Here is a 25002-nt window from a genome sequence, read left to right as displayed (position 1 = left end):
GAGGGTGGGGGACAGTATGCGTATCGTAACACACCGAAGCAACACAAACAAAAGCAGAAAAAGATCTGGCTATTACAGACACAACAGACAAAAGGGACTGAAGAAATGATGTTTTGTGAAGCACCAAAAAGCAAGGACCGACACGATCTGTGTTTCGGCGGGAGTGCCGCCTGTCTCAGGAGTAAATAGCCCTAGTGACAGGCTATATGTATATCAAACAACCGCCAGTTCTAAAAATAGCAAGTATCCACGTGTCATGGAGGAGCTCAGCAACCCAACTTGTAAGAAGAGCTCCAGCGTATGAGCGTGGGAAATTGAGTGAAAACCAAAGGCATATTGTCTGTGGGTTCAGATACAAGTCATGTGTGGAGTATCATACTGTCCACATCAGAAGGATTAGTGTTTGTGTGGGCAGGGGGGGGGCGGATTGAGTATATGTTTGCATTTATCTGGTGGCATAAGTCATGTGGGGAGGGGCCAGGGGCAGATCAAAGTGCATGTAACTGTGGGTTGAAATATAGATCATCTGTGGGATAAACCTGTCTGCAGGGCAGTCCGTGTACATGTGTGAGTTATTCCTTGTGTCTGAGAGACAGTGTATAGTCCTATGTGTGCCTATGGAGGGTGAGGTGTCGGACGGTGGACAATCACGCACGCTGTATATAACCTGCGCGTTCAGCAAAAACAACGTAGCGTGGACCTCGCGCGCTCAGCCTGGAGCGGGAAAAGAGAGAGAACCGGAGCCGTTGCTAGGCAACGGGTCGCCTCGCGCGCTCAGCCGGGAACTGGAAGAGAGAGAGAGAGAGCCGGAGCCGTTGCTAGGCAGCGGTAGGGTCCGCTTGTCGTGGCGGCCATGGCGGCTGCTGGCAAGCGAGGAAAGGGTTTGCGCATTCGCTTCGGGGACTTGCCTTATGAAGAACGGCCCTCGCTGTACGGGCTGATGCACGAGCAGCACAAAGAAATCCGAAAGGTTTGCGAGAGAGCCCCCCCCCCCCCCCCCTCCTACGCCCTTGGCCACTCTCCTCAACCCATTCCCAGTTCTCCCTTTTCCACCCTCCAGAGATTCTTACCTCCATTTGCTTCTTACGTTTCCTCCTCCCTGTTCACCCCTCCATCTTTGCTTACCCATCTCCGCATGAATTAGCACACTCTCATGTTAGCACAGTAACTGTCTGTTACCATAGCCATGCACTAACAGTATGTGCAAATGAGTCAAATCTCAAGGTTTTATTTTTCTTAACCATTTTGTAACCCATGGTCATTTACAGGACATGCAAGGGGGGACTGTTATATGATACATTATCCAAGTTACTGTTAACCAGAGCCAGCTGCTCTGTTAGGGCCCTTTTACTAAGCTGGGCTGAAAGGTGGCCTGTTGTATATCAACAATAATGGCCATGTGCTAATTTTTCAATTAGTGTGTGACAGGGCCACCGAGAGACTGGGCCGGGCCTGGGGCCCGGCCCCCCCCTCCCACACACACACACACACCCCCAAGGTCACCACCGCCGTTCCCCCCTCCACCCGCCCCCCTCTGTCCGCCACCGAGCTGGGCCCCCAGCATTGCAATCTCAGCGCCTCTCACCTCCGAGTGAAAGCGCTGCAGGCAGCAGGGCAGCAGATCTCCTCCCTTCGGCCCTCCTTCCCTCCTTGTGTCCCGCCCTCGCGGAAGTTACGTCAGACGAGGGCGAGACACAGGGAGGGAAGGAGGCCCGAAGGGAGGCGATCTGCTGCCTGCAGCGCTTTCACACAGAGGTGAGAGGCACTGTGGTTTCAATGCAGGGGGCCCGGCCCAGTGGCAGACGGTCGACAATGGAGGATGGGTGGGACTGCGGCGCCGGGCCCCCCTTGGAGGCAAGGGCCCGGGGAATTTTATCCCCCCTGCGCCCCCTCTCGGCAGCTATGGTGTGTGAGCCCTTAACTACATCTGTTTTCAAGGCAATAAGGGCTCATGCACTAATGACATGCTAATGAGTTAGCACATAGCAATTCCCACTCGCTAACTCATTAGCACCGAACATACCCACACTCTACCCCCAAACACACCCTCAGCGCAATAAAATGAAAATGAATTTTTTAGCACATGGGAAGCACATGCACGTGCCAAAACTACCACATATACATAGTAACATAGTAGATGACGGCAGAAAAAGACCTGCACAGTCCATCCAGTCTGCCCAACAAGACAACTCATATGTGCTACTTTTTGTGTATACCCCACTTTGATTTGTACCTGTGCTCTTCAGGGCACAGACCGTATAAGTCTGCCCAGCACTATCCCCGCCTCCCAACCACCAGCCCCGCCTGCCAACCACTGGCTCTGGCACAGACCGTATACGTCTCAGCGTGCCCCATGGTAGGCGTTTTTAACCTGCGGTAAGCACGCATTAGTGTTACTGCAACTTAGTAAAAGGGCCCATATTAGACATTCTCCTATAGCACAGCAGTTTTAGGCGTGGCATCAGGGGGTTTCCCTGTACATAAGTACATAGGATTTTGCACAGTGAGCCTATTGGCCAGCGTCCCATGTGTTCCCATTTAGCATTTAGCTTGTACTATAAACGCTAGTATGCCCTTAGCGCTACTTAGTAAACAGGGCCCTATGTGTTTTTTACAGGATTGTTCTAGGAGGGATGGCAATTGAGGTCATCGTGATTGTGGAGTTAATTATCAAAATGTTATGGTTGGGGATGGCCTAGGGTCCTGAAAGTTAATATTGAAGAGGTGAGGTAAAAGATCCTAAGATGCCTAATACATTTACACTGACCCTGCTGTTAACATTTACGGCGTTTGATATCATACGTCCATTTTGTGTAAAATTAGAAAAGTAAGCAGTGATGCATTTTAGTCCTGATCTTTTAATAAGATGCCTACGTACCTTTATAAATCCAGATGTAAGCACATGCAAATGCTGCACAAATTTACAACTGTTCCCTAGAAGGCATACCTGTGTATTTTATAATATACATGTGTACAACACAACCCCACCTTCACTCTGCCCATGACAACTCTGGGAACACCTACACACAGATCTCATAAAAGTACTGTAGGTGCAAACTTATCATGCATGTACATTTTACTGGCATATCTGGTTGTGCAATTTTTTTAAAACCTCTTTTTACGTGTAAAACAGGTTTTTGCACTTGATAATAGCTTTTTATAATTATCCTCATTGGGAATACTAGTTAAATTACCCACAGGATTGCAAGCACATTTTCAAAGGGAAAGTCCAGAATTAGGCTATGGAAATGGGGCTACAATGTGATCATGTACATTTGCACCCAACCTCTCTTCACCCTAACTGCCCCTTAATGCAGGTAAGAATATGTAGTGTTGTGAATAAAATAGGTACTTTTACCCACAGAAAGTACTGTGAAATTTTCGGTGGGGCTGTTCCTCTGTACATCTGTTTACAAATGTACATCAACGGACAACATATCAAATATTAAATAAACTTGAAACTTGAAAAGCTTTGAATATTGCCCAGCCTAAGTTCTGTACAGCATTGCTTACATCAGTTTGTTCTGAAAAAAAAAACAATATCTAGTCATAGGTGTGCTTTTGAATCACTAAAATCAGTTTAACTGCTAATAAATAGGTCAATAGTCGATCTTCAGCAGTCCATGTTTTTTTAAACACTGTCCATCATAAGTATGAAATACCTGGATATTCAATGCTGGTATCGGGATACCGGTTAGTGCTGAATATCCAGGTATAATTTAGCTGGCATTACTTAAACAGGTGCTGGAGACATTCAGGCTAGTACCCAGATAAGTACTACTACTACTACTTATTACTTAGCATTTCTATAGCGCTGCCAGGGTTACGCAGCACTGTACAAGTTTAAACATGGGGAAGGACAGTCCCTGCTCAAGAGAGCTTACAATCTAAAGTGACCTGGCTTGGCCACTGTTTGGAAAAGAGGATACTGGGCTAGATGGGCCATTGGTCCGACCCAGTATGGCTACACTTATGTTCTTATGAGGCATAGAGGGAATGCCCCGCACCTTCCCTCGCCTGTTCCAGGTAAAGTCCTGCTGAATGTCAACCTCAAAATTTCTACAGACCTTAAATAGGGGGAGGGAGGTTGTTTTTTTTTAGAAAGACAGAACTGGTGGGAAAAAAAACACTACCTTATTTTAGACAAAATATTGAAATTCAGAGACTCTGCTAACAAATGACAAATTCTGCAGCTATCAGATTTTTCTTCCATTTTATAGATTAAAAATTTTTTTAATAACTTTTGTGGCATGTCTTTAAATTTTTTGACATAGTGCCTGTTTCAGATAGGTCTTTGCTAACAGACACAGTATGGACTAAAAACCTTTGCGAACCTGAGCGCGCCCCACGGCAGTGCATTTTCCCACACATAAGCACATGTTAGTGCGTACTGCCGCTTAGTAAAAGGACCCCACTGTTAACACTTTTTTGTCACATTCAGGTAGAATATATATTTGTCTGTCCCCGTTTTGTGCATTAGCGTATACTAACTGGATCATTGAGATTTAACCCATGTGCACTTAGTGCCTCCTAAATAGGAGGTGATAAGTGCCCCAGTGTTAATATTTTTGCAGGTGTTGTGTACTAATAGAAAATTTAGTTTAGGACTTGCAAAAAAAAAAAAAAAAAAACCCTGCTTTTGGGCCACATTAGAAATTAGCTTAGTGCACGAGAAAGTCCCACATTAAAACATGCTAAGCCCATTTCTTAATGCTTTTTATAAAAGGGCTCCTAAATTTGTACCTGATATAATGGAGGGTAAAGTGACTTCTCCGAGCACAAGCAGGCCAGTCGTATTCTCACAGTTGGGTGATGTCATCCAACGGAGACTGGTGCAGATGCTGACTAGCGAGAAGGTTGTAGAAGTTTCTAGCAGCAATCCATCACACATGCGCTGGTGCCTTCTCACCTGACACGCGAGCAATGTGTCCTCGGTCTTCATTTTTCCACAGAGCAGGAGCAGTTTATCCCCATGCTGTCAAGTATTTTGAATTCTTCTTTTTGAGAGGATATCTTTCCAGTTACCTTGAAGAAAGAAGTGATTACACTGCATTGCACAGGAGCTTACTTTAACAGTCAGTTGTTTCTCCTCTAGTGAGGTGGCTGTTCCTGCACAGAGGACCAGCTGGTTTCATCATTGGATGGAGGTACCCAACCGTTACACATTTTCAGAGGGGAGCTGTCCCTGCTGTTATCCAGAGCACTCAGCTTTACTTCATTATGGCAATGATTATTATTATTATTATTAGCATTTGTATAGCGCTACCAGACGCACGCAGCGCTGAACACCTGATACAAAGAGACAGTCCCTGCTCAAAAGAGCTTACAATCTAAATACAACAGACAGACAAGACAGTTAAGACAAGACACTATCCAGCCTTTGAGTAAGGGCTTCCCCAACCCATTTCCCCCATCCCCACCCCTCCTCCCCAAAATATTCTATCCTCCATATCCCCATTAGAAGAAACCAGAGGTCTCACATGGAAGACCAATCACATGTCAATGTCCATCCACCCCGAAAGCCTCATTCCCCCCACTGTGAACACATCCTGACCATAATCTTCCAGCATGTTCTCACCTAGTCAAACTCAGTCTGCTCTTCCAGTTACATTCAGACCCTTCCACTCCCCCCCCCCACATGGTCGTCATATAGCAAGGAGTGCTCATGAAGCCAATCAATAGAGATGTAACATCAGAGGTCTTCTCTCATTGCTCAATACATGTTATGATTCTGCTAGACAGGCAGGGGAATGACTGGGACTCGCTTCTGATTGGCCTCAAGAGTCTTAGAAAAATCCTTAGAAAACATAGAAACATAAAAATGAAGGCAGATAAGACCATATGGCCTATCCAATCTGCCCGTCCATGCCATCTATTATCCCTTCCTCTCCTTTAGAGGTGTGTATTGATTAAATATTAACTGATATGGATGGATTTTATTTGTCTCAATAACAGCTTTCAGGTGGCCCTTGGTCACAGGAACTAATCTTTCCCTCTTCTGATAGGAAGGCAACTGTTGCAACCATAGCCAAGTCATTTTGAGAAGAAAAAACAAAAATAGAATGAAAACATTGAAGTAGCAATTGTGTAGAAAGTTCTGTTGCACTTTGGACCAAATGATATGAGCGCATATTGAAAATTCTAAATCTGCTGCTGCGGTGGTTTTCTATCATTTTTAAATGGGTGTCACTTTGAATTCCAAAGGTGATGAAGGAGAGCCAACTTATCTTCCCACATAGGGCTGTGACACCACAGACTGGTGTATACCAGTAACAGTATATGTACATTAGTCTGTCTCTCTTAAACCCCATTATCTTATGTCACTAGTCTCTGTCAAAGCCTCCCCCCCCCCTAGTCTTTCAGCCTCCTCCTTTCTGCAACCACGTCTCTCAAACCCTCCAACTTTATGCCACCATTCTGTATTTCAGACTCCTCAAATCTTGGGCCACCATTTTCTCAAATCTCTTGCTCTTGTGCCATTACACTTTCTCTCTCTCTCATTCTCTGTCTCTCTCTCTCTCTCTCTCATTCTCTGTCTCTCTCTCCCTCCTTTAACCTCCCCACTCTTGTTTGTTTGTTTCTTAAGCTATTTGATATTCAGGCTTTTGTAATGCAATATTACATCACAATGTTTTACAGCATATAAAAAAGAAGCTATTGTGCCACCTCCCTCTCATTCTCTCTCTCAACCCCGCTACCCTTGTACCACTACTCTCTCTGTCTCTCAGATTCCCCATCTTTACACCACTTCTTTCTCTTTCTCTCTCTCTCTCTCTCTCTCTCTCATTCTCTAAGAACCTCCCCTTTTGTGCTGTCCAGTATCCCCTGTCCGATATTATTCCACACATTAGTGTTTTTCCCCTTCATCACCATCCCTCTTTCTTTCTCTCTCTCTCCCCCCCCCCCCCCCCCCCCCCCCCAATGGCCTGCATCAGTATTCCCCTCTCTGGCCTCTTTCTCGTACTGACCTTGAGACTCCAAGCAATTCCCCCTTCCTCCCACAGTGGTGGCTTGTTCTTCCCTTCTCAACTCCCTTAAGCTGCTTTAGCCAAAGGTCCTCCCCGAAGCTGCTTTAGCCAAAGGTCCTCCAAAAGAGTTGCCTAATGGTTAGTGCAGTAGCCTGAGAACCAGAAGAGCTGGGTTTGGTTCCCATCGCAGCTCCTTGTGGCTCTGGGCAAATCACTTAATTCTCCATTGCCTCAGGTACAAAATAAGTGCCTGTATATAATATGTAAACCGCTTTGATTGTAACCACAGAAAAGCAGTATATCAAATCCTGTTTCCTTTCCTTTCTTCTTTTGTGTCAACTGCAACAGCAATTTCAGGGTAGTGACAGACTGATGTACAACCCACATGATGCACAAGTGCCAAAGCCAGTACACCTGCATTCCTAAATGTTAGTAATGCCTTGAGACAGGAATGGGGCAGGATTGTTCTGAGAAGGGCTACAGTAGCACAGAAAAAAAGCAGCAGGGGAGAGAGCTGTTAGAGGCTAATTTCAAGCTTTTCTTCTCCCTGCAGCCCAAAAATAAAACAAGACAGGGGCACCACCAGAGGTCTATATGCGCCTAGTAGCTTGCAGGCTTTGCATTGAAGATCAATGCACTATTGAGCTTGTGTGACCCTGGGCAAATTTACTTTCTTCCTGTGCCTCATGGCACCCAAATGAAATTGTGTAATAAAAGATACTATGTTCAGTGTCTTGAGGTTCGGTTTAGGCACAATTCATCATAAATTATTTAGTTGTATATATTTTTACTAAATAATCAAGCATTCGTGTGGTAGCCTGTTCCCGTGTGCTAGCCATGTGTTATGTGCTTAATGCACTTTAGTATAAGCTTGTTTTGAACTCCATATTTATCAAGAATAAACTACTGAACATGTATTAAATACAGTTTTGAAAGCATTTTTTTAAATTTTCTATAGCTTTTAAATAAGCATCTCACTGCTTAGAGAACTTATAATGGTGTTATGGGTCATGATCTCCCATGTATTTCTCTGCAGAACATTGTGGATAACAGCATCCATAGTTCAGTATTCTTTCTGCCAGAGGCACTATGCAAACAAAAAAAAAGTCATAAATTGTTCTAACTATAAAGCTCAGATTTAAAATGTATGAACATTTTTTAGATAAAATATAAGCCATGTCTAACTACATTACAAGCAAGCAAGCCACCAAGATTCTTAATATGATTTATATATCCAAATAGTACCTTCATCCTCAACTGGATTCTTTCTACAGGAGTGGGAATTGGTAGTTCAGATCATCTTGTTCTTTGGTAAATCAAATCTTCCAGTGCATTTTTTCCCCTGTAAAAGTACATTGAATAACCACATTGAATAATACATCAGAAAAATATAATTCTGGTGAAGAATATGTAGGAGAAAAAGTAGCATCGCTGAGTTTGTTCTGTAGTGTGTTGTCTACACTGTCTTGCTCGCATGTTGCTGTGCTAGGTAGTGGCTAAGATCTTTGCACAGTCATCCCAAAGCAAACAGAGGGCTTTAGTGTCTCATAAAATAGGATCTATACTGTGTCGCCTAAGCGACAGTCCCTTTGGCTAAACCAGCAACAGAAAACAGAAAATGCCAACGAACAATGCAGACAACACTGATGAAATCAGCCACAGTACTCCGCACTTCCTAGATGCTACTAAGACATGAAAAGCTTTTGTAAACTGAAATCTTTTGAATCCAGCTCTTCTCCACTGTGGGACAACTGCTGCTTCAGATTTTCCCCTCTATAATCTGCATTCCAAATTTGTTTGTTGCTGTGGAGATTTCTGCAAAGACCTATCTGCGGTCCTTTAAGTGAAGAAAGTGGTTTGACTAGAAACTGGTCATTTTATTAAATACAGTCATCTAAAGGAAGAAAATGTCCAGATTCAATAGCATTGGGGAAGAGTCAAACAAAGAGAGTGGTTCATCAGCCAAAGTTCGAAGGACCTTGTTTCAGCACATAATGCACAAGAGGATGACTCTGAATACCAAGGATGACATGGTTAGTCTGAATTTGAGATCAATGTTCTTGTCAGCTGCTTTTATCAAGGCAACAAAAACAGGTAGAGGATGTCGCAGGAACTTTGCTCTTTAGAACACAATGGAATGTACAGGAAGTTTGTCAGAGCTTGAAAAGTCAAACAGAATTTATTTTTATGTTTATTATTCAGAAACAGCCAGATTTCACCTGAGTGTTTACTCTGCCTACTGCAATAACACTGAAAGGGAATTATAGCTATACTGACTTCATATTTAGTAGTCACAATAAGAGGTATCCATCAGTTCTCTGATGCTAGAGATTGTAAGGGTTAGCAGGAGTATATTATAAAATCTAGACTATGGTTCAATAAAGATATCTCAATCCAGCTTAAAGTGAGTTTCCACAGTTACAAGCCCCTTCACATGTAAATGCAGAGAAAAGTAGCACTTACACGAGGGTTGGAGTAGATATAGGTGGGACATGGACAGGGCTCCCAGGTACCCACATAATTTACAGAATACTGAAAGTTATATGTGTTACAGGCCACATTTTAGGCAGTCACAGTTATGCCATATCAATGGCTGCTGTAACTGCAGGAGCTCAAATGTTAAACTGCACATCGATATCAGGTTATGCTAGTATCCCATAACAGCACCTGGGCCTAAAACTTTATAGAATCTAGGTGTACTTTATAGAATAAGCCTAAATTTCCACGTGGATTATAGAATGTCTTACGGATTATATGTCTGTCCATGTGTCTAAATTTATTCACAGGCAGTTAGATTCTGACACCTAAATTAGACGCGGACTGGGTGTATTCTATAGCGCGCATAGACTTGTGAAACGCCCATGACCCATCCATTCCATGCCCATGGCCATGTCCACTTTTTAACTATGTGACTTAGAATGTACGTGTATCTTGTTACAGAACACACGTAGACAGTTGTGCGTGTAAATTCTAATGCCAATTAGTGTCAATAATTTTTTCTTACTTGGCAATTATCAGTGCTGACTGGCTTGTTAACTAATTAAGTTGCGTTCTCAAATCCAGAATATGACTGGAATTGCACACACAACTTAAGTCGCACTATATAGAGTCCAGGGTTATATGTGTTGCCACTAGACAGTTTAACAAAAGTCGTCCCTCCAAGTTAGATATCAACTTTAAAATCAGCTACACTGATAAATTCAGAGCTGCTTTTTCCAATAGGCAAAAGGGGAAGTTGACCTGGGTCCCTTCATAGAGGGGAGCCCAACCACCCATAGGAGGAGGAGGTCCATCTGATCTCCAGGCCTTGGCTTAAGCTGATCCTCCTCTTTCCATCGCTGCTGTGCCTCTGAGATTGGGCCTGGAGCAGCAACAAGAAAGGATTGGACCCAGCACCAGTGCTAATTTCCAGGGCCACCAAGAGGGGGGGACAAGATTCTCCAGGTCCGGCCTCCCAGTGCCGGGGTCTGTTTCTCTCCTGCTGTTGTGTGTCGGGACCTGGGTGATTGTGTTAATGCGATAACCTGGGTCCCAGCACAGGAGCGTCGAGAGTGACAGACCAAGGGAGAAGAAGGGAAGATGCAGGAAGGTAAGGGGCGGGGGCAGAAGCTGCCCAAGCAAGGTGTGGCTGCGACCCGAGTGGCAGAGCGGGGCAGGGGTGGTGGCAGTGGCCCTGCCCCAGGCCTGGCTCTGTCTCTTGACAGCCCTGCTAATTTCAACACAAAGAAGCCTTCAAACTTATGCACTCATGAGACCTCTGTTGGTCCTATCCCTCTGACACATACGGAGTATGGGGGGGGGGGGGCATACAGAAAAGTTTGCCCAGGGCCCCGTAGCCAGTCTGGGTTTTACTTTCATTGCTTTCAATGGAAGCAAAACCCGGACCAGATCAATGTGTGCTGCTCAATATGAGCAATTTTTTGAAACCCAGACATACCAAGTAGCACGTGCAAATCTCAATGTCAATCTGTTTGGACATAAATATGCATTTTTTCTGAAACAGGGATACACACTTTTTAGCCCTGCTCTAGCCTAGCCCACAGCATGCCCAGATCATACCTCCTTGCTATATGCAAGTTTTTCAGTTTTTGATGGGTACATCCCAGCTTTTTAAAGTCAGGACTTAGATATTTATGCAATATAAATGAAATGGTTGATATAAAAATGTACTGGAAGATATACATTTTTGTGCCCCTGTCATTCCATTGATATTTCAGATGTTTATGATTATATAAAATGGATGCTCCCACCACATGTAACCAGGACCTAAACTTCCATACATTAGTGTCCAGGCTGCACTATCCTGACTATTAGGTTGTATCCCCCACCTAGCAGCAGATGGAGGTAGAGAAACTGACTTTCCCACTGGTATAATAACTGATGCTCTGTGGAAAACTCTAGTATTTTCTCTACCTCTAGCAAATAGTAGGTTGTTCAGGCTGGTGTTCTAGGATCTTGGTCTAGCTCCCAGGTCAAGCCTAATGGCCTTGCTCACAGGTTCCCGGTTTGTGGACCAGACCCGGTTGGGCGTGAAGCATGGCTCTGTAGTCCCAAGTCATTGTCCGTGAGGCATTTGCTGCAGGGTGTGTGGGTCCCCTTCTACGCTCCTGTATGCCTTGTGGATGCCCCACCCCCTAGGCTCCCTGCAGCTCCCATGGCTGCCTATAAAAGAAGTGACTGGGCAGCCTGGTTTAGCCTTATTCCCCTTGTACAGAACAATAAAGCTAATTTAAATAAAAAGAAGAACTTCTTTAAGTAGTAGTAAAAAATTTTTTTAAACCCTCCACTCCTAGAACACATAGTGAGGGAGATAGGATTACCTGAGTCCCAGGCTGTGGTCAGTCCTAGGCTGGTTGGCAGGTCTGGTTGAGCTGGCCACATAGCCGGGCATTCTGGTAGGCTGGCACTGAGTGACCTGTAGGAGTTGTCAGCTGAGCACAGCTGCTGCCTCTCTTTGCTATTCATGCGATGGACCATTTCTGATGAAACGGTCCCAGGGGTTTCTGGGTGGTGATTCCTTGACAATACCTCACGTTCAGTGGCTTCTGCATTGATTGCCCAGAATTGGCTGCAGCTGCATCATTGGGCTGTGGATGCAGCATCCAAGAAGCATCTCAGCTGTCCTTCAGGGGCTAGTTACTCTATGGAAAGGATTGGGGAAGCTGGTTAAGGACATGGGAGAAGCTTGTCCTCTCCAGCTCCCTGAGTTACTGCAAGGGAGTAGTTATTTTCAGTCAGATAAGTGATAGTCCAGTCCAGACCTGGAGTCTTCCAGATCAGTGAGACTCCAGGAATTCCCAGTGAGGATGCACCATGTCCCTCAACAGCTTAAATAGGGGGCAGAGTGGCCTTCTTTAGCCACAAATGGGCATGTGTCACCTCAAACCAGTGAGTCTTTGAGGTAGTTGAATGGAACTATGCCCTAGAGTATGTCTAATGCCTGATGTCTTCACTGTTTTGCCTGTGACTCAGCAGTAAAGCGGCAGGCCATTGCACTCACTCTTCAGCACCTTCTAGATCTGCGAGCAGTGGAACCAGTACCACCTGTGGAACAGGGAGCAAGATTACTATTCTGTTTATTGTTTTGCTCCCAAAGAAAGAGAACTCTTTTCGGCCCATCCTTGACCTCAAAGGGGAAAATGCCTGCCTCAAGGTTCACTGCTTTTGAATGTAGATGCTTTGCTCAGTGATCATCTCCATCCATCCAGGCAAGTTTGTAACCTCCCTGGATCTTTTGGAGGCATTCCAATCAAGGTGGACCACAAATGCTACCTGCGTTTTTTTGTCCTGGGTCAACATTTTCAGTTTTGGTCCCTTCCTTTCAGCCTGGTGATTGCCCCTCGCACTTCCGAGGTTATGGTGGTGGTTCCAGATCACTTGTGCCACCAGGTCATTTGAGTCCATCCCTACCTGGGTGATTGGCTAGTCTGGGCTGGAATGCTTGCACTGGGTGGTGAATTGGGTGAAGTCATCTGTCATCTGCTCAAACTTTGGAGTACCTTTGATATGGCCCTGGGAGTGGTTTTCTCATGAAAGAGCAGATGTGGGACTATCTTCAGCTTTTGTGTTCCATAACGGCAACCTTGGAAGTTGTGCCTTGGACTCAGGCCCATATGTGTCCTCTTGTGGTGGGCACTGGTTTCACAGAACTTCGACTGCTGTCTTCCACTACCTCTCAAGGCTCGATGCGGCCTAGACTTCTTCAGGGGGTGGGTCCCCCCGGCCCTGATCCATTGGGTGGTAGTGACAGCTGGGGCAGAGTTGCACAGTGACTTTGGTTCCCCCCTTGGTCCCTGAACCATCTGGAGACTCAGGTAGTTCAATTGGTTCTGCTGGAGTTTTTCTTGCTGCGCTGGGGGAGAGGCTCCTGCCTGGTTAAACCCCACTGAGTTGGCCAGTTGCTGATATTCAGCAGCTCTTAATTGGGTAGGTACAACTTAATATCGACTCTAACCAGCCATGTGCATAAAGGCTGTCCTAACTTTATCCAATGAGCTAACCAACACCAGTCTGAATATGAGCTGGTGCCCAGTTATGTTCCAGGTTGCTGCACTATTCAATGCTGGAAGCCGGACATCCAGCATTAAATATCGGAGGGTAATTCAGCTTGTGGCTGTAAGCAGCCTATAGTGTTTATGGTGTGTGGATTTAGCCAGATTTTCAGAGGGAAAATATGTGCATCCTTATTTTTTGGAAAAGACTCCAGGGAAACTATATTCTTACATTTACACCTGTTTGGCACTGTGCACATTAGTTGTGGGGAGCATAATTTTCAAAGCCATTTCCCATGGTTAAATGGTGTTTTACCCACACATAATGGGCATTTAAGCAATTACCCTTTCTGTATGCAGGTAAATGTACGTGCATACACACTCCATTTGTGCTGGCTTATGCCCACAGTGAGCAGAGGCATTCCCAGGGTTTGATTATGGTGGGGTTTGAACTTAAATGTATACTTTTGAAAAATGAATCATGTGCATTAAATTAACTTGCAAAAAATGTGCTCCAGAAAGAACAGTTGTGTAAGCATATAGTTTTCCTGGGGCAGTTTTCAAGAAAGAGTTCACAGCAAAAATATGCATGCACTTTTCACTCGTGTAGGCAGTTATAAAATTACATACCACCCACATAGCTACAGAGTTCATGAATGCTTTTTATCTGCAGTCTTTGTGCCAGTGTTCAGTTTGAAAGTATGTGAATATATATAGTAACATCATAAATGATTTCAGATAAAGACCAATATGGTCCATCCCGTCAGCCCAGAAAGGTGGCTAGGATTGTATGTCTGATCTGTGCAGGTCAGCATCCTTTCAATTCCATCACCGATTTTGTCCTCACTACCTCTCATGGGAGAACATTCCAGGCATCCACAACCCTTTCTGTGAAAAAGTATTTTCTGATGTTACTTTTCAGTTTCCCTCTTTGCAGCTTCATTTCATGGCTTCTAGTTCTCTAGTCTCCCTGTTTGTTTGTTTTTTTAAAAAGGTTTGTTTGTTCATTTATATCTTTCAAGTATTTAAATGCATGTATCATATCTCCCCTATTCCTCCTCCCATACTATTTTGGTTGCTGTCAGAATTGCCACAGATAAAAGTATACACTGGAATTTGTACTCACTTTTCCTGCACTACTTTTTCCGACCAAAACAATCCCACTAATTCACCAAAGGCAAGCAAAGTTACGTGTGCAATCACAATAGTACCACTTATACACATAACTTAATTACTTAATCGGCTCTTGATTGGTACTTAACTGGCAATAACTTTCAATAATTGATCTTAACTAGCACTAAATGACACTAATTTGCAATAATGTTCATGAGTTATAATCCTATTCTATAAAGTGCAGTCATAAATTGTCTAGTGCCACTTGGGAGGCACATGGGCATTCTGACTATTCTAGTGCACACTTAGAACACTATCAGTTACACATGCAAGGTGCTACATTTAACTAATTTAAATATCCCATCGCATGAAACAATTACTGCATCACTATCGGCTTACCCATACATTGTATATGAAGACTTTAGTAGCAACTCATTTCACACGAGATACACTATCTTGTGATTGGCTTCCTTTGTCATCGGTCTTTATGTTAATTTTATTATATTTTTTCATATCTTAATAATAACATATTGACTTGTAACTCTAACACTTATCTTTTTGCAAGACCTTGGCCGACATGGGCCATGTTTCGCATCAGCTGCATCAGCTCACAGTCCTGAGAACAATTGCCATAGCTCTTACATTCCTGCTTCTTTTCAAAGATGGCTGCATTTAGGCACCCAACATTTATAACTACCATAGTCATGGCATAAGTGGTCATGCCTAAATGTTGGTGCGTAAATGCTGACTTACACTAGTATTCTATAATGGCAATTATGCAGTTAATTGCAGCTACATAATTCACGCTTATCACACAAAGTTTTGGTGCCTATCTTTAGGCGACCTTTCTTGAATTGACCCCAGGATGCACAGTTTTGAAAATCCAACATGGCCTGCATTGTTTTGCTCTTGACGTAACCCCACACCAGAAACACCTCCATTACAATTTGGGTAAAAATAAGTGCATACTTTTACTTACATAGAGGTTGGGTATTTTTCAGGTATTCATAGAAGTTGCTTTGTAAATTGCTGTCTTTGACACATCTGGAATTTTACAGTGGACTGATTTCTTGTTCCATTTTGTTTAGAAATCTCTTCTTCATAGATTGATTTTACTGGCAAAAATTTCCCCAGAATTGGCAGATAAAAGGGATTTAACAGGTAAGGGCTTCCCCTCTTTTCAACAATTAAATCTTGCTCTCCTGAGTGAGAAAGGGAAATACATTGAACGCAATATTATATGTGTATTAAACTCATAGTGAGTTCATATGCTTAAGCCATGTATGTGAATGTAAACATTTTGGATTCTGCCTTTTGCTTATATCAGATTCAGGACTAAATCCTCTAGACTTGCCCAGTGCCAGCCTATTTACAATGTATAGTCATTGTGAATCGCCAGGGGAGGAGGTGGTGGGGGACAGGGGGAAGGATTTGGATTTAGCTCATGCCTTTTTTCAGTAGCAGCTCAAGATGAGTTACATTCAGGTATTACAGGTTCTGTGTTTTCCTGTCTCCAGAGGGCTTACAGTCTAAGAGACCCTTTTACTAAAGTGCAGTAAGCACTTAGCATATGGTAAACTGCGCACTGACTGCTAGCACATAACCATGTTAAGGGTTTTTGCATTATCATAGTAATTACTACATGGTGAGCCTCATTTTACAGCTAAAGCAAGGACCTTGCCTTGATGGAGATCTACTAAACTCATAGCCTTATTTACTAATATGCATTATTAATACACATTGACACACAGTGTAAGTTAACGCATATTTTTAATGCAAATTCCATTATTCTCAGTTGAGCCTATTTACTAAGGGTCAAATTCTATAAGAGCCTAAAAATTGGCGCTGAAAATTGGATGCACTAAGCACGATTCTGTAAGCGGTATGAGCCCTTTATAGAATCACGCTTAGCTTATAACTGCACTTCACTGTAGGCGCTCACAGTTAGGCGCGATTCTATATGTACGCACATAAAATTTAGGAACGCTCCCAGAATGCCTCAAAAACAGCCCTAGCCATGCCCCCAAATAATTATGCACATTAGGATTTATGCACAGATTGTTATAGAATACAATATGTGCATAAATCCTAATTGGGGCAATTAGTGCTGATAATTGGTTATCACCAATTATCAGTGCTGATTGGCTCGTTATTCAATTAAGTTACATACATTAAACTGGGCATGTGCCCAATTTAACACACGTAACTCTAGGCTCCATATATAGAATTTGGGTGTAAGCGCTTAACTTGAATTAATGCATTTCAATATATTAATGCAAGTTGCAATATCATTTTTCTGGATTGTCCTAAATCTACTTTGAAAAAAAAACTTCAAACAGTACAAAATACCTCTATCCATTTAATTTTCTCTTTGTGTAAAACAGATCATATTTCTGCAGATCATATTTCTGCATACAGTTTGTATGTATGATCTTTTTTGTTTCCCTCTATCTTCTGAGACCTATTCATTATGATTTATCAGCCCTTTTAATTTCCCAAATCCTAAGAGGGAAAAATTAACATCATTATTCAATTCCTCTTTTTCCTTTCAGGCTGCAAAACTTTGGACAATTAGATCAATTTCAGATTACAGAAAATTTTAAAAAATCATTAAAAATGTTTCTTTTCCAAAAATTTGTTAAGTGCCAGTAGACATTGATAGAAGTTATGTTAAGTTTTATAATTTTCTTTATAATTCTTGGAATTTTGTCCATCTTCTTTAAACTGTAATCCGTGTTGAACCTGAATTTAAGGAATATGCGGAATAGAAGAATAAATGCTATGCAATGCTAGTAAATGAGACCCTTATTTTGCTTAGGATCATAGGTTAATGAGTCAGGATCCTGGGCCAGTCATCCACAGACGTTATTCTAAATTGATCAATATATTCTCCAAAGTTGTTTGTTCTTTTAGATAAGATGTTCACATTTAGCCCAAAATATACTCTTGATTGCAACATTCCATTGGATACATTCCATAAAATACAGTGTACCTGAATGTAACTCACCTTGTGCTACTACCGAAAAAGGTGTGAGCAAAATCCAAATAAATAAATAAGATGTTCCTGTTCTCCAGCATTCTTGTTTTTCACGTAGAACATGTTGTAGAAAGTATGACTATTGATCTCTGTTTAAATGAGATAAAAAGCTGTGCACAATCGCTCATTTCCTATTAGCACATCAAAAAAACTATACACAAACTATTTTGCAAATGCATTAATGGGAGATGTAGTTAAAGTTTTGCAAAGCCAGCCATATGTAAAGCATGTATGTACTTTACCATCTGTCCCATTAACATTGTCCATTAGTACATATGATAAACACCACAGTTACATTACTGTTAACACACTTTTGGTGCATTGATCCCTAAGTCATACTTTATCCTCTGGATTCTATATAGTGCGACATAAGTTGTGCGCACAAATTTGGTCATATTCTGAATTTTAGCATGCAACTTAACTAGTTTAGCAAGCCAATCAGCACAGATAATTGAACTTTACAAGCAATTGACACTAATTGACATTTCTTAGAATTTATGTGCACAATTGTCTAAGTGTATTCTACAAAATGATGCTCGTAAATTTCTAAGGTGCGGATCTGAAAGGGGGTCATCGCCCTGGGAGGAGCATAGGCCGGTCATGGCTGTTCCTTGAAATTACACGCAGTGATATAGAATGTGCCTGTTCTGCATGTAAGTTAGGCATCAGCATTTACACCAGGTTTTCATTGGCATAAATGGCCGTCACTACATATAATTGCAGAAAATGGGTGCTAGGCATATTCTATAAACTACACCTAGGTTTAGACATATTCTATAAACTACGCCTAGGTTTAGGCATATTCTATAAACTGCGCCTAAATTTAGATGTAGTTTATAGAATATGCCTAGGGGTATTTCTTTTAGGCGTAATATGTAGAATCTAGCCCTATAGGCTTACATGCCTTTTTTGTCAACAACCATGAATGTTTAGTCTTTTTTTTTTGGCAGAATATTGGGAACAACTGTTTATTAGCTTACAGCGTTATTACCAAGGAGAAGGTGTGACGGGACTCTTGCTTCTCTATCCATCCTATGCTATTCATATTCTGGAGGTAGGAGACATGAAACCTTTTAAAGGCTCCATGAAGTAGCTGAGAAAATTCAAGTACTACATCATGTTAGACTGCCTCTGAAAGCATCATAATTCATTAATGCATAATTAGCACACCTTGAGTTTTTAATAATGGCAAAACAGCCTGATAACACTGCAGTGTGCTTTCATATCACTAAGGGGTCCTTTTACAAAACTGTGGCAAAAAGGGGCCTGCTCTGGTGTCAGCATGTGTTTTTGACATGCGCCAAGGCCCGCTTTTACTGCAGCGGGTAAAAGGCAGGGTTTTTTTTTTTTTAAAGAAATGGACGTTCGGCAAGTGAAGCACTTGCCACATGCCCATTTCTGGTGGGAGCACTTACTGCCACCCATTAAGGTGGTGGTAAGGGCTCCTGCACTAACTCGGCAGTAAAAGGCAGCAGCGCGCAATGGGGGTGGGAACTACCGCCAGGCTGTTGTGGTAGCCCAGCGGTACTTCCCTTTTAGCGAGTGGTAAGCCCGCGTTGGGCTTTCTACCACTTTGTAAAAGGGCCCCCTGAACTTTGAAGAGCGCTCCATCTTGTATGACAGAGTTCAGTTTAGTGCTCTCTATCTCCACCTGCTGTCATAACATACAGGTCTCTGGTTTAATTTGATGTGATTAAAGGAAAAATATTTGTCAGGTAAGACATAATTTTTCCATCACATGACCCTAAAGTAAGTGGGCTTTAGCTTCTCTGTTGACTGGTTATTTGACCCTGGCATTTTCCTATGTTGCTTACGCCTGAATCCAGGCCTGTTTTTTTAATACAGTTACGCAAAGGAGGATGGAATTTTCACAGGTTGTCAGTTGTCACCTTTATTGCTGTAAAGAATTATCTAAGATAATTATTTCACAAAAGCTGACTTTGCTTTTTTTAAATTTTGTTTTGTTTTCTTTGGTTTTTCTTCTCTTTCGTATATATTTGATATATGGAGCAAGCATGAATGGATGTTAAGTTTTTTAATCCTTCTTATATTTTTGGTGCTTGGCTTCATTTTCCTGTTTAATAATGTATGTATGTTACTTTGTATTTCTAATTAAAAAAAAATTTAAAAAACGAAAACAGAACTATCTTAATTTCCTTGTTTTGTTGCTTCTCTCATTTGAAGTAATTATTTGACAGGGGGGTCATTTGAAAGTGATTGAATCTGATGCAGAATGTGAAAGCAAAAATCATAAAAGTTCATATTCTCTCATTTTAGTCATCTAGTGATGTCCTTTATTCTATCTTGCGAGACCTGAAGGAGATGAAGTACCAAGGAGACAGGTGAGAGGACTTCTTTTACTATTTATGTACCATTAAGTCATAGTTTGAATACTACATCCTGGAATATTTATCAGCTTTTTATAAAGCAGCAAAAATATATTTCTATAGCTATTCAGATGCAATACCTCAGCACAGAAGAGGGAAAAACTGACAAATTTTCAGTGCTGCCTTTATGTATGTAATCTATGTGTCTATTTTTACTTGCACATTAGTCTTGTAAATGTTTAGAATACTAGCCCTTACATGCTTGTTTGTGCACATACCCACGTAAGTTTTAACAGGGTGCCTAGGCGCTATTCTGCAAATACCCGCTTAAATTACATAGCACCTGCCTGCAAGGAAACATACACAGGAGTGGAAAACAGGCGTCTCTCCAATTTAAACAGGTAATCTAATCTAATCTGGTACTTAATAAACCACTAATTTCCTCAAATGGGTCCGAATGGTATACAACAATAATGCTTAAACATACCGTTGCATAATTACATGGAATATCCCATGGAATGGGTGTTATTAGAGTGATAGATTTTTCCAGAGCCCTGGGGGGCCCACAGAGACTGAATTTGTGCTGAGAGGAGGAGAAACAGCCACTTAAGATAGCACCGCCTTATAGGATAGGCATGGACAGGAGAAGCTGTCATGGAAAAGGGAGTCCCTTTTGGGAATAACAACAAGGAATACTTTAGATCGATAATTGCCAGTTGCTGTTTGCCTGTTGCAAGAGTTCAAACAAAGGTTTTGCACTTGTTTGAGTCTTTTTAAGTACTTCCTGATTTGTGGAAGAGAGAGAGAGAGCTGAGGGAACCGATCAGCTCCAGAGGATAAAGCAGGGGCGTAGCTACGGGTGGGCCTGGGTGGGCCCAGGCCCACCCAGTTTTGCCTCAGGCCCACCCCACCCAGAAGCAGAGTCCGTCAGCTCCCGGACCCCAAACAGTTTGCCACCGCTGATCGCGATTCGGACTCCACCCCTCTCTTCCTCCCTCCCTCGGCGCTGCAGTAATGTACCTGGGATCCTGGCAGCATTAGCGTTGTATCCACGCTGCCTTCGCTCTGCCCCGGAAGCCTTAAAGCTTCCGGGGCAGTGCGAAGGCAGCGTGGATACATCGCTAGTGCTGCCGGGATCCCAGGTACATTACTGCAGCGCCGAGGGAGGGAGGAAGAGAGGAGTAGAGTCGGAATCGCGCAATTCTGGACCTCGCAGGTGGGCGCCTTCGCACTGCCCCGGAAGCCTTCTCTTAAAGAGAGGGCTTCCGGGGCAGTGCGAAGGCAGCGTAGATACATAGCTAATGCTGCCGGCCCGGGATCCCAGGTAGAAGCACCGGAGGGAGGAAGAGAGGGGTAGACTTTCACGGAATCGGTGATCCTGGACCTCGTGGGCGGGCGGGGCATAACTTAATCTGGGAGAATTGGGGTACAGCAGAGGGAGGGGTGGTGAGCAGAGTGAGGGAAGGAGCAGGAGATGGATGGGACTGGGAGGGGTGGTGAGCAGTGGGAAGGATGGGACTGGGAGGGTGGATAGGACTGGGAGAAATGGGGCACAGCAGAGGGAAGGAGCAGGAGATGGATGGGAGGGCAGGGCCCAGGGAGAGAGGAGAAATTGCTGGACATGGAAGGAAGGGTAGGGGAGAGAGAATTGCTGGGTATGGATGAATGGAGGGAAGGGCAGGGGAGAGAGGAGAATTGCTGGGTATGGATGAATGGAGGGGGGCAGGGGAGAGATGAGAATTGCTGGGTATGGATGGATGGAGGGGGGCGGGGGAGAGAAGAGAATTGATGGATGGAGGGGACGGGAGAGAAGAGAATTGCTGGGTATGGATGGAGGGGAGAGGAGAGTTGCTGGACATGGGTGGATGGAGGGGAGGGCAGGGGAGAGGAGGGTTGCTGGACATGAATGGAGGGAAGGGCAGGAGAGAGGAGGGTTGCTGGACATGGATGGAGGAGAGGGACGGGAGAGAGAAGAAATGCTGGACATGGATGGAGGGGATGGAAGAGTGAGGAAGGAGATGAGATGAGGGAAAAGGAAGAGAGGAGAAAAACTGCACATGGATGAAGAAAATAGGCAGAAGCTGGATCCACTGGACAGTCAAGTCTGCGGAGGACCCAGCTTTTACTTACGGATATAGAGCAAGAAATGAAGAAGAAAGGCGGAAAGTAAAGAAATAAATGGAAAGGAAGCCCTGGAAACGGAGTTAAGAGGACAGATAGCAGCAGAATCGGATACTGGGCCAGCATGATCAGAAAAACAAAGTCACCAGACAACAAAGGTAGAAAAAAATCATTTTATTTTCATTATAGTGTTTGGAATATGTCCACTTTGAGAATCAGGTGCTCAACATTAAAAGTTTATATTTATTTACTTATTTATGGCATTTTATCCCACATTAAACATGAATTAGATTGGAAGCTGGGATCATTTAATGTTTTTTTTTCCTGGAGAGAGTAATGCATTGCCTCCCCTCCCCCAGGCTCTCTCCCCGGCTATAGCCAGCTCTGCAATTTTGAAGGGAGGTGGACGGAGGGGGGGGGGGGGGGGCCCAGAGGTGGACCGGGGAGAGAGCCTGTTGTTAAACATTTACCAGCACACCACTGTCTAGTGCCCACCCATCCAACCTGTTGGCCTACCCAAAAATTGACTTCTAGCTACGCCACTGGGATAAAGCACGTCCATGCAACAAGAAGGTTTAGCATATTAAATAATAACATAGTAAATGACAACAGATTAAGACTTGTACGGTCCATCCAGTCTGCCCAACAAGATAAACTCATTTTACATGGTATGTGATACTTTATACCTGAGTTTGATTTGTCCTTGCCATTCTCAGGGCACAGACTGTAGAAGTCTGCCCAGCACTGTTCTTTTTCTAGGTTCTGAAGCTAACGTCAAAACCCCTTAAAATTTACACTCCAGCCCATCCATATCTATTCAGTCATGATCAGGGCATAGACTGTAGAAGTCTGCCCAGCACCGGCTTTGCTTCCCAATTACCAGCATCACCACCTAATCTCCACTAAGATTCCATAGATCCATTCCTTCTAAACAGGATTCCTTTGTGTTTATCCCACGCACGTTTGAATTCCATTAATGTTTTCATCTCCACCACCTCCCGCAGAAGGGCATTCCACATATCCACCACCCTCTCTGTGAAAAAATACTTCCTGACATTACTCCTGAGTCTTCTGCCCCCCCCCCCCCTTCAACCTCAATTCATGTCCTCTAGTTTTACTGCCTTCCAGTCTCCGGAAAAGGTTAATTTGCGGATTAACACCTTTCAAATATTTGAACGTCTATATCGTCACTCCTGTTTCTCCTTTCCTCCAAGGTCTACATGTTCAGGTCAGCAAGTCTCTCCTCGTACAGTTTGCAACGCAAATCCCATACCATTTTTGTAGCTTTGCAAAAATGGTAACCGTTTAGCATCATGTGGATGATGATATTTTCTTATTTATTGTGAAACATTAGCAATTATGATGCTATTTTTCTTTCATTTTGGAGGAGGGAAGAAAATTTATTCTTCTTTTAAAATTGTAGATTTAAAGATCTACACTTACTTGAATGGACTGTATAATGCTATCTACTGAAACGTCTGTGGGAACCTGCTGAATTCAGTATTAGTAAACCTGGGAGAAGCTGCCTACCGGAAGATCCTGACAATGTTTAGACTGTAGAAATATAGAGAAAAATGATATGTTCTGTTTTAGTCACTTTTATCAAGATTTTATGTTTAAAATCACGAGTTTGATTAAAGGATGATTTATTGTTGTTGGTTACAAGAAAACTAAATAATCTCCACTTTTGGCTCTTCTTTATCTGACGTTTCAGGGTCATGGTTATGGAGCCCAGGATTCTGGTGTTGTCACATAACATTCCCAACAGGTTGTTCCAGGAGTGGAGATGCAATCTTGTGGATGCTCCTGACAAGAAGACGCCTTTTCATGGGGGGCCCACTGAATGCATAATCAATGAGTGTATCACCAAGATACTCAAGCTTGGAATGCACATGCATATGCAGGCCAAGGTAAGCCAGGAACCTGCTAACAGTTTCTGCCAGCAGTAAGCACAGATTTATATCCCACATTATAGGAGAAACACCATCTGCACAGACGGTGTGTTTTGTGTTCTTTCCCAATATGATGATTTTGTAAATGTACTTTAATTATACGGTAAGCCCCAGGGTCAGCATGCTGATTGGCACTTTGCCATCTTCTCTCTACTAGGATGCTATCCCGAGATGCATCTCTCTCACATCAGTTGCTAATTATGGCTTTTCGCATTGAGTTTGGCAGGCATATTCAAAGTATAGTACCACAATGTCTAGTTGTGATGGCGATGCTGATTGAAAAAAAAAAAGTTTTTTTCCCCACACTGAATAGTGAAGTGTTAACCAGTAGACAAAACCAGTGAGTACACACATGTGCATGAACTCCCGTGTGGCACTGAAACATAACTCTAACCCCGAAACTTTGCAATTTTAAAAACAAAGAAACTTAGGGGCCCTTTCACTAAGCTGCGTTAACTGCTAATGCATGTGTAATGCATCTTAAAATGGCATTCCATGAGACACACTCAGGTGTCCTTTGGTAAATGGCATTTTAGCACATGCTAATCCCCACACTAAATTGTTTAAAAATATTTTATGGGGGGGGAGGTGTCAGGGGGTGATTCTGTGGTAAACAGGCAGCTACATTGCCATGTGCTAACTGGTTAGTGCAGGATTACCATGTGAGCCCATACTGCCTACAAAATACTTGTGCAGTCATTTTTATTAATAGTCATGTACTAATTTAGGCAACCTTAATGCACGGGAGGCAAAGCACTAGTATACTAATAGAATCAATAAAGTGTTCATCATAATCCCATTGAAGCCCAGTTATATTGCTACCAGTAACTATGTACTTGAATAAATCTAGTCTGAATCATCCAAGGTGAGATTATATAATATCCAACACCCTCTTTGGACATCTCAACGTCTTACCATCTGCCCCCAGAAAAACAGTAGTGTAAAAACTCTGGAAAAACTTGGAGAAAACCACTAGTTCAAAAACCGGGTTTG

The 25002-nt window shown here is 43.0% G+C and overlaps 1 protein-coding gene across 2 annotated transcripts in view; it reads left to right on the top strand.

Annotated features, from left to right (window-relative positions):
• The first annotated feature begins 740 nt into the window (after positions 1 to 740).
• Positions 741 to 25002, top strand: part of LOC115472367 (testis-expressed protein 47-like) — a 37225-nt gene continuing 12963 nt past the window's right edge. The window contains exons 1-5 of one of the 2 annotated variants that reach the window (XM_030206610.1): positions 741 to 970; positions 15661 to 15733; positions 18560 to 18663; positions 19887 to 19951; positions 23772 to 23967. In XM_030206610.1, coding sequence (XP_030062470.1) covers positions 854 to 970; positions 15661 to 15733; positions 18560 to 18663; positions 19887 to 19951; positions 23772 to 23967 — 555 coding nt within the window. In that variant the 5' untranslated portion in view covers positions 741 to 853. Of the gene's footprint in view, positions 971 to 8631; positions 9002 to 15660; positions 15734 to 18559; positions 18664 to 19886; positions 19952 to 23771; positions 23968 to 25002 lie in introns of those variants that run through there. The other variant, XM_030206611.1, reaches the window with a different exon arrangement.

This window comes from Microcaecilia unicolor, chromosome 6 (genome assembly GCF_901765095.1).
Source record: "Microcaecilia unicolor chromosome 6, aMicUni1.1, whole genome shotgun sequence".
In the NCBI taxonomy this organism is placed as follows: Eukaryota; Metazoa; Chordata; class Amphibia; order Gymnophiona; family Siphonopidae; genus Microcaecilia; species Microcaecilia unicolor.
Note: the sequence above shows the minus strand (reverse complement) of the source record. Positions and strands in the feature narration are given on the sequence as shown.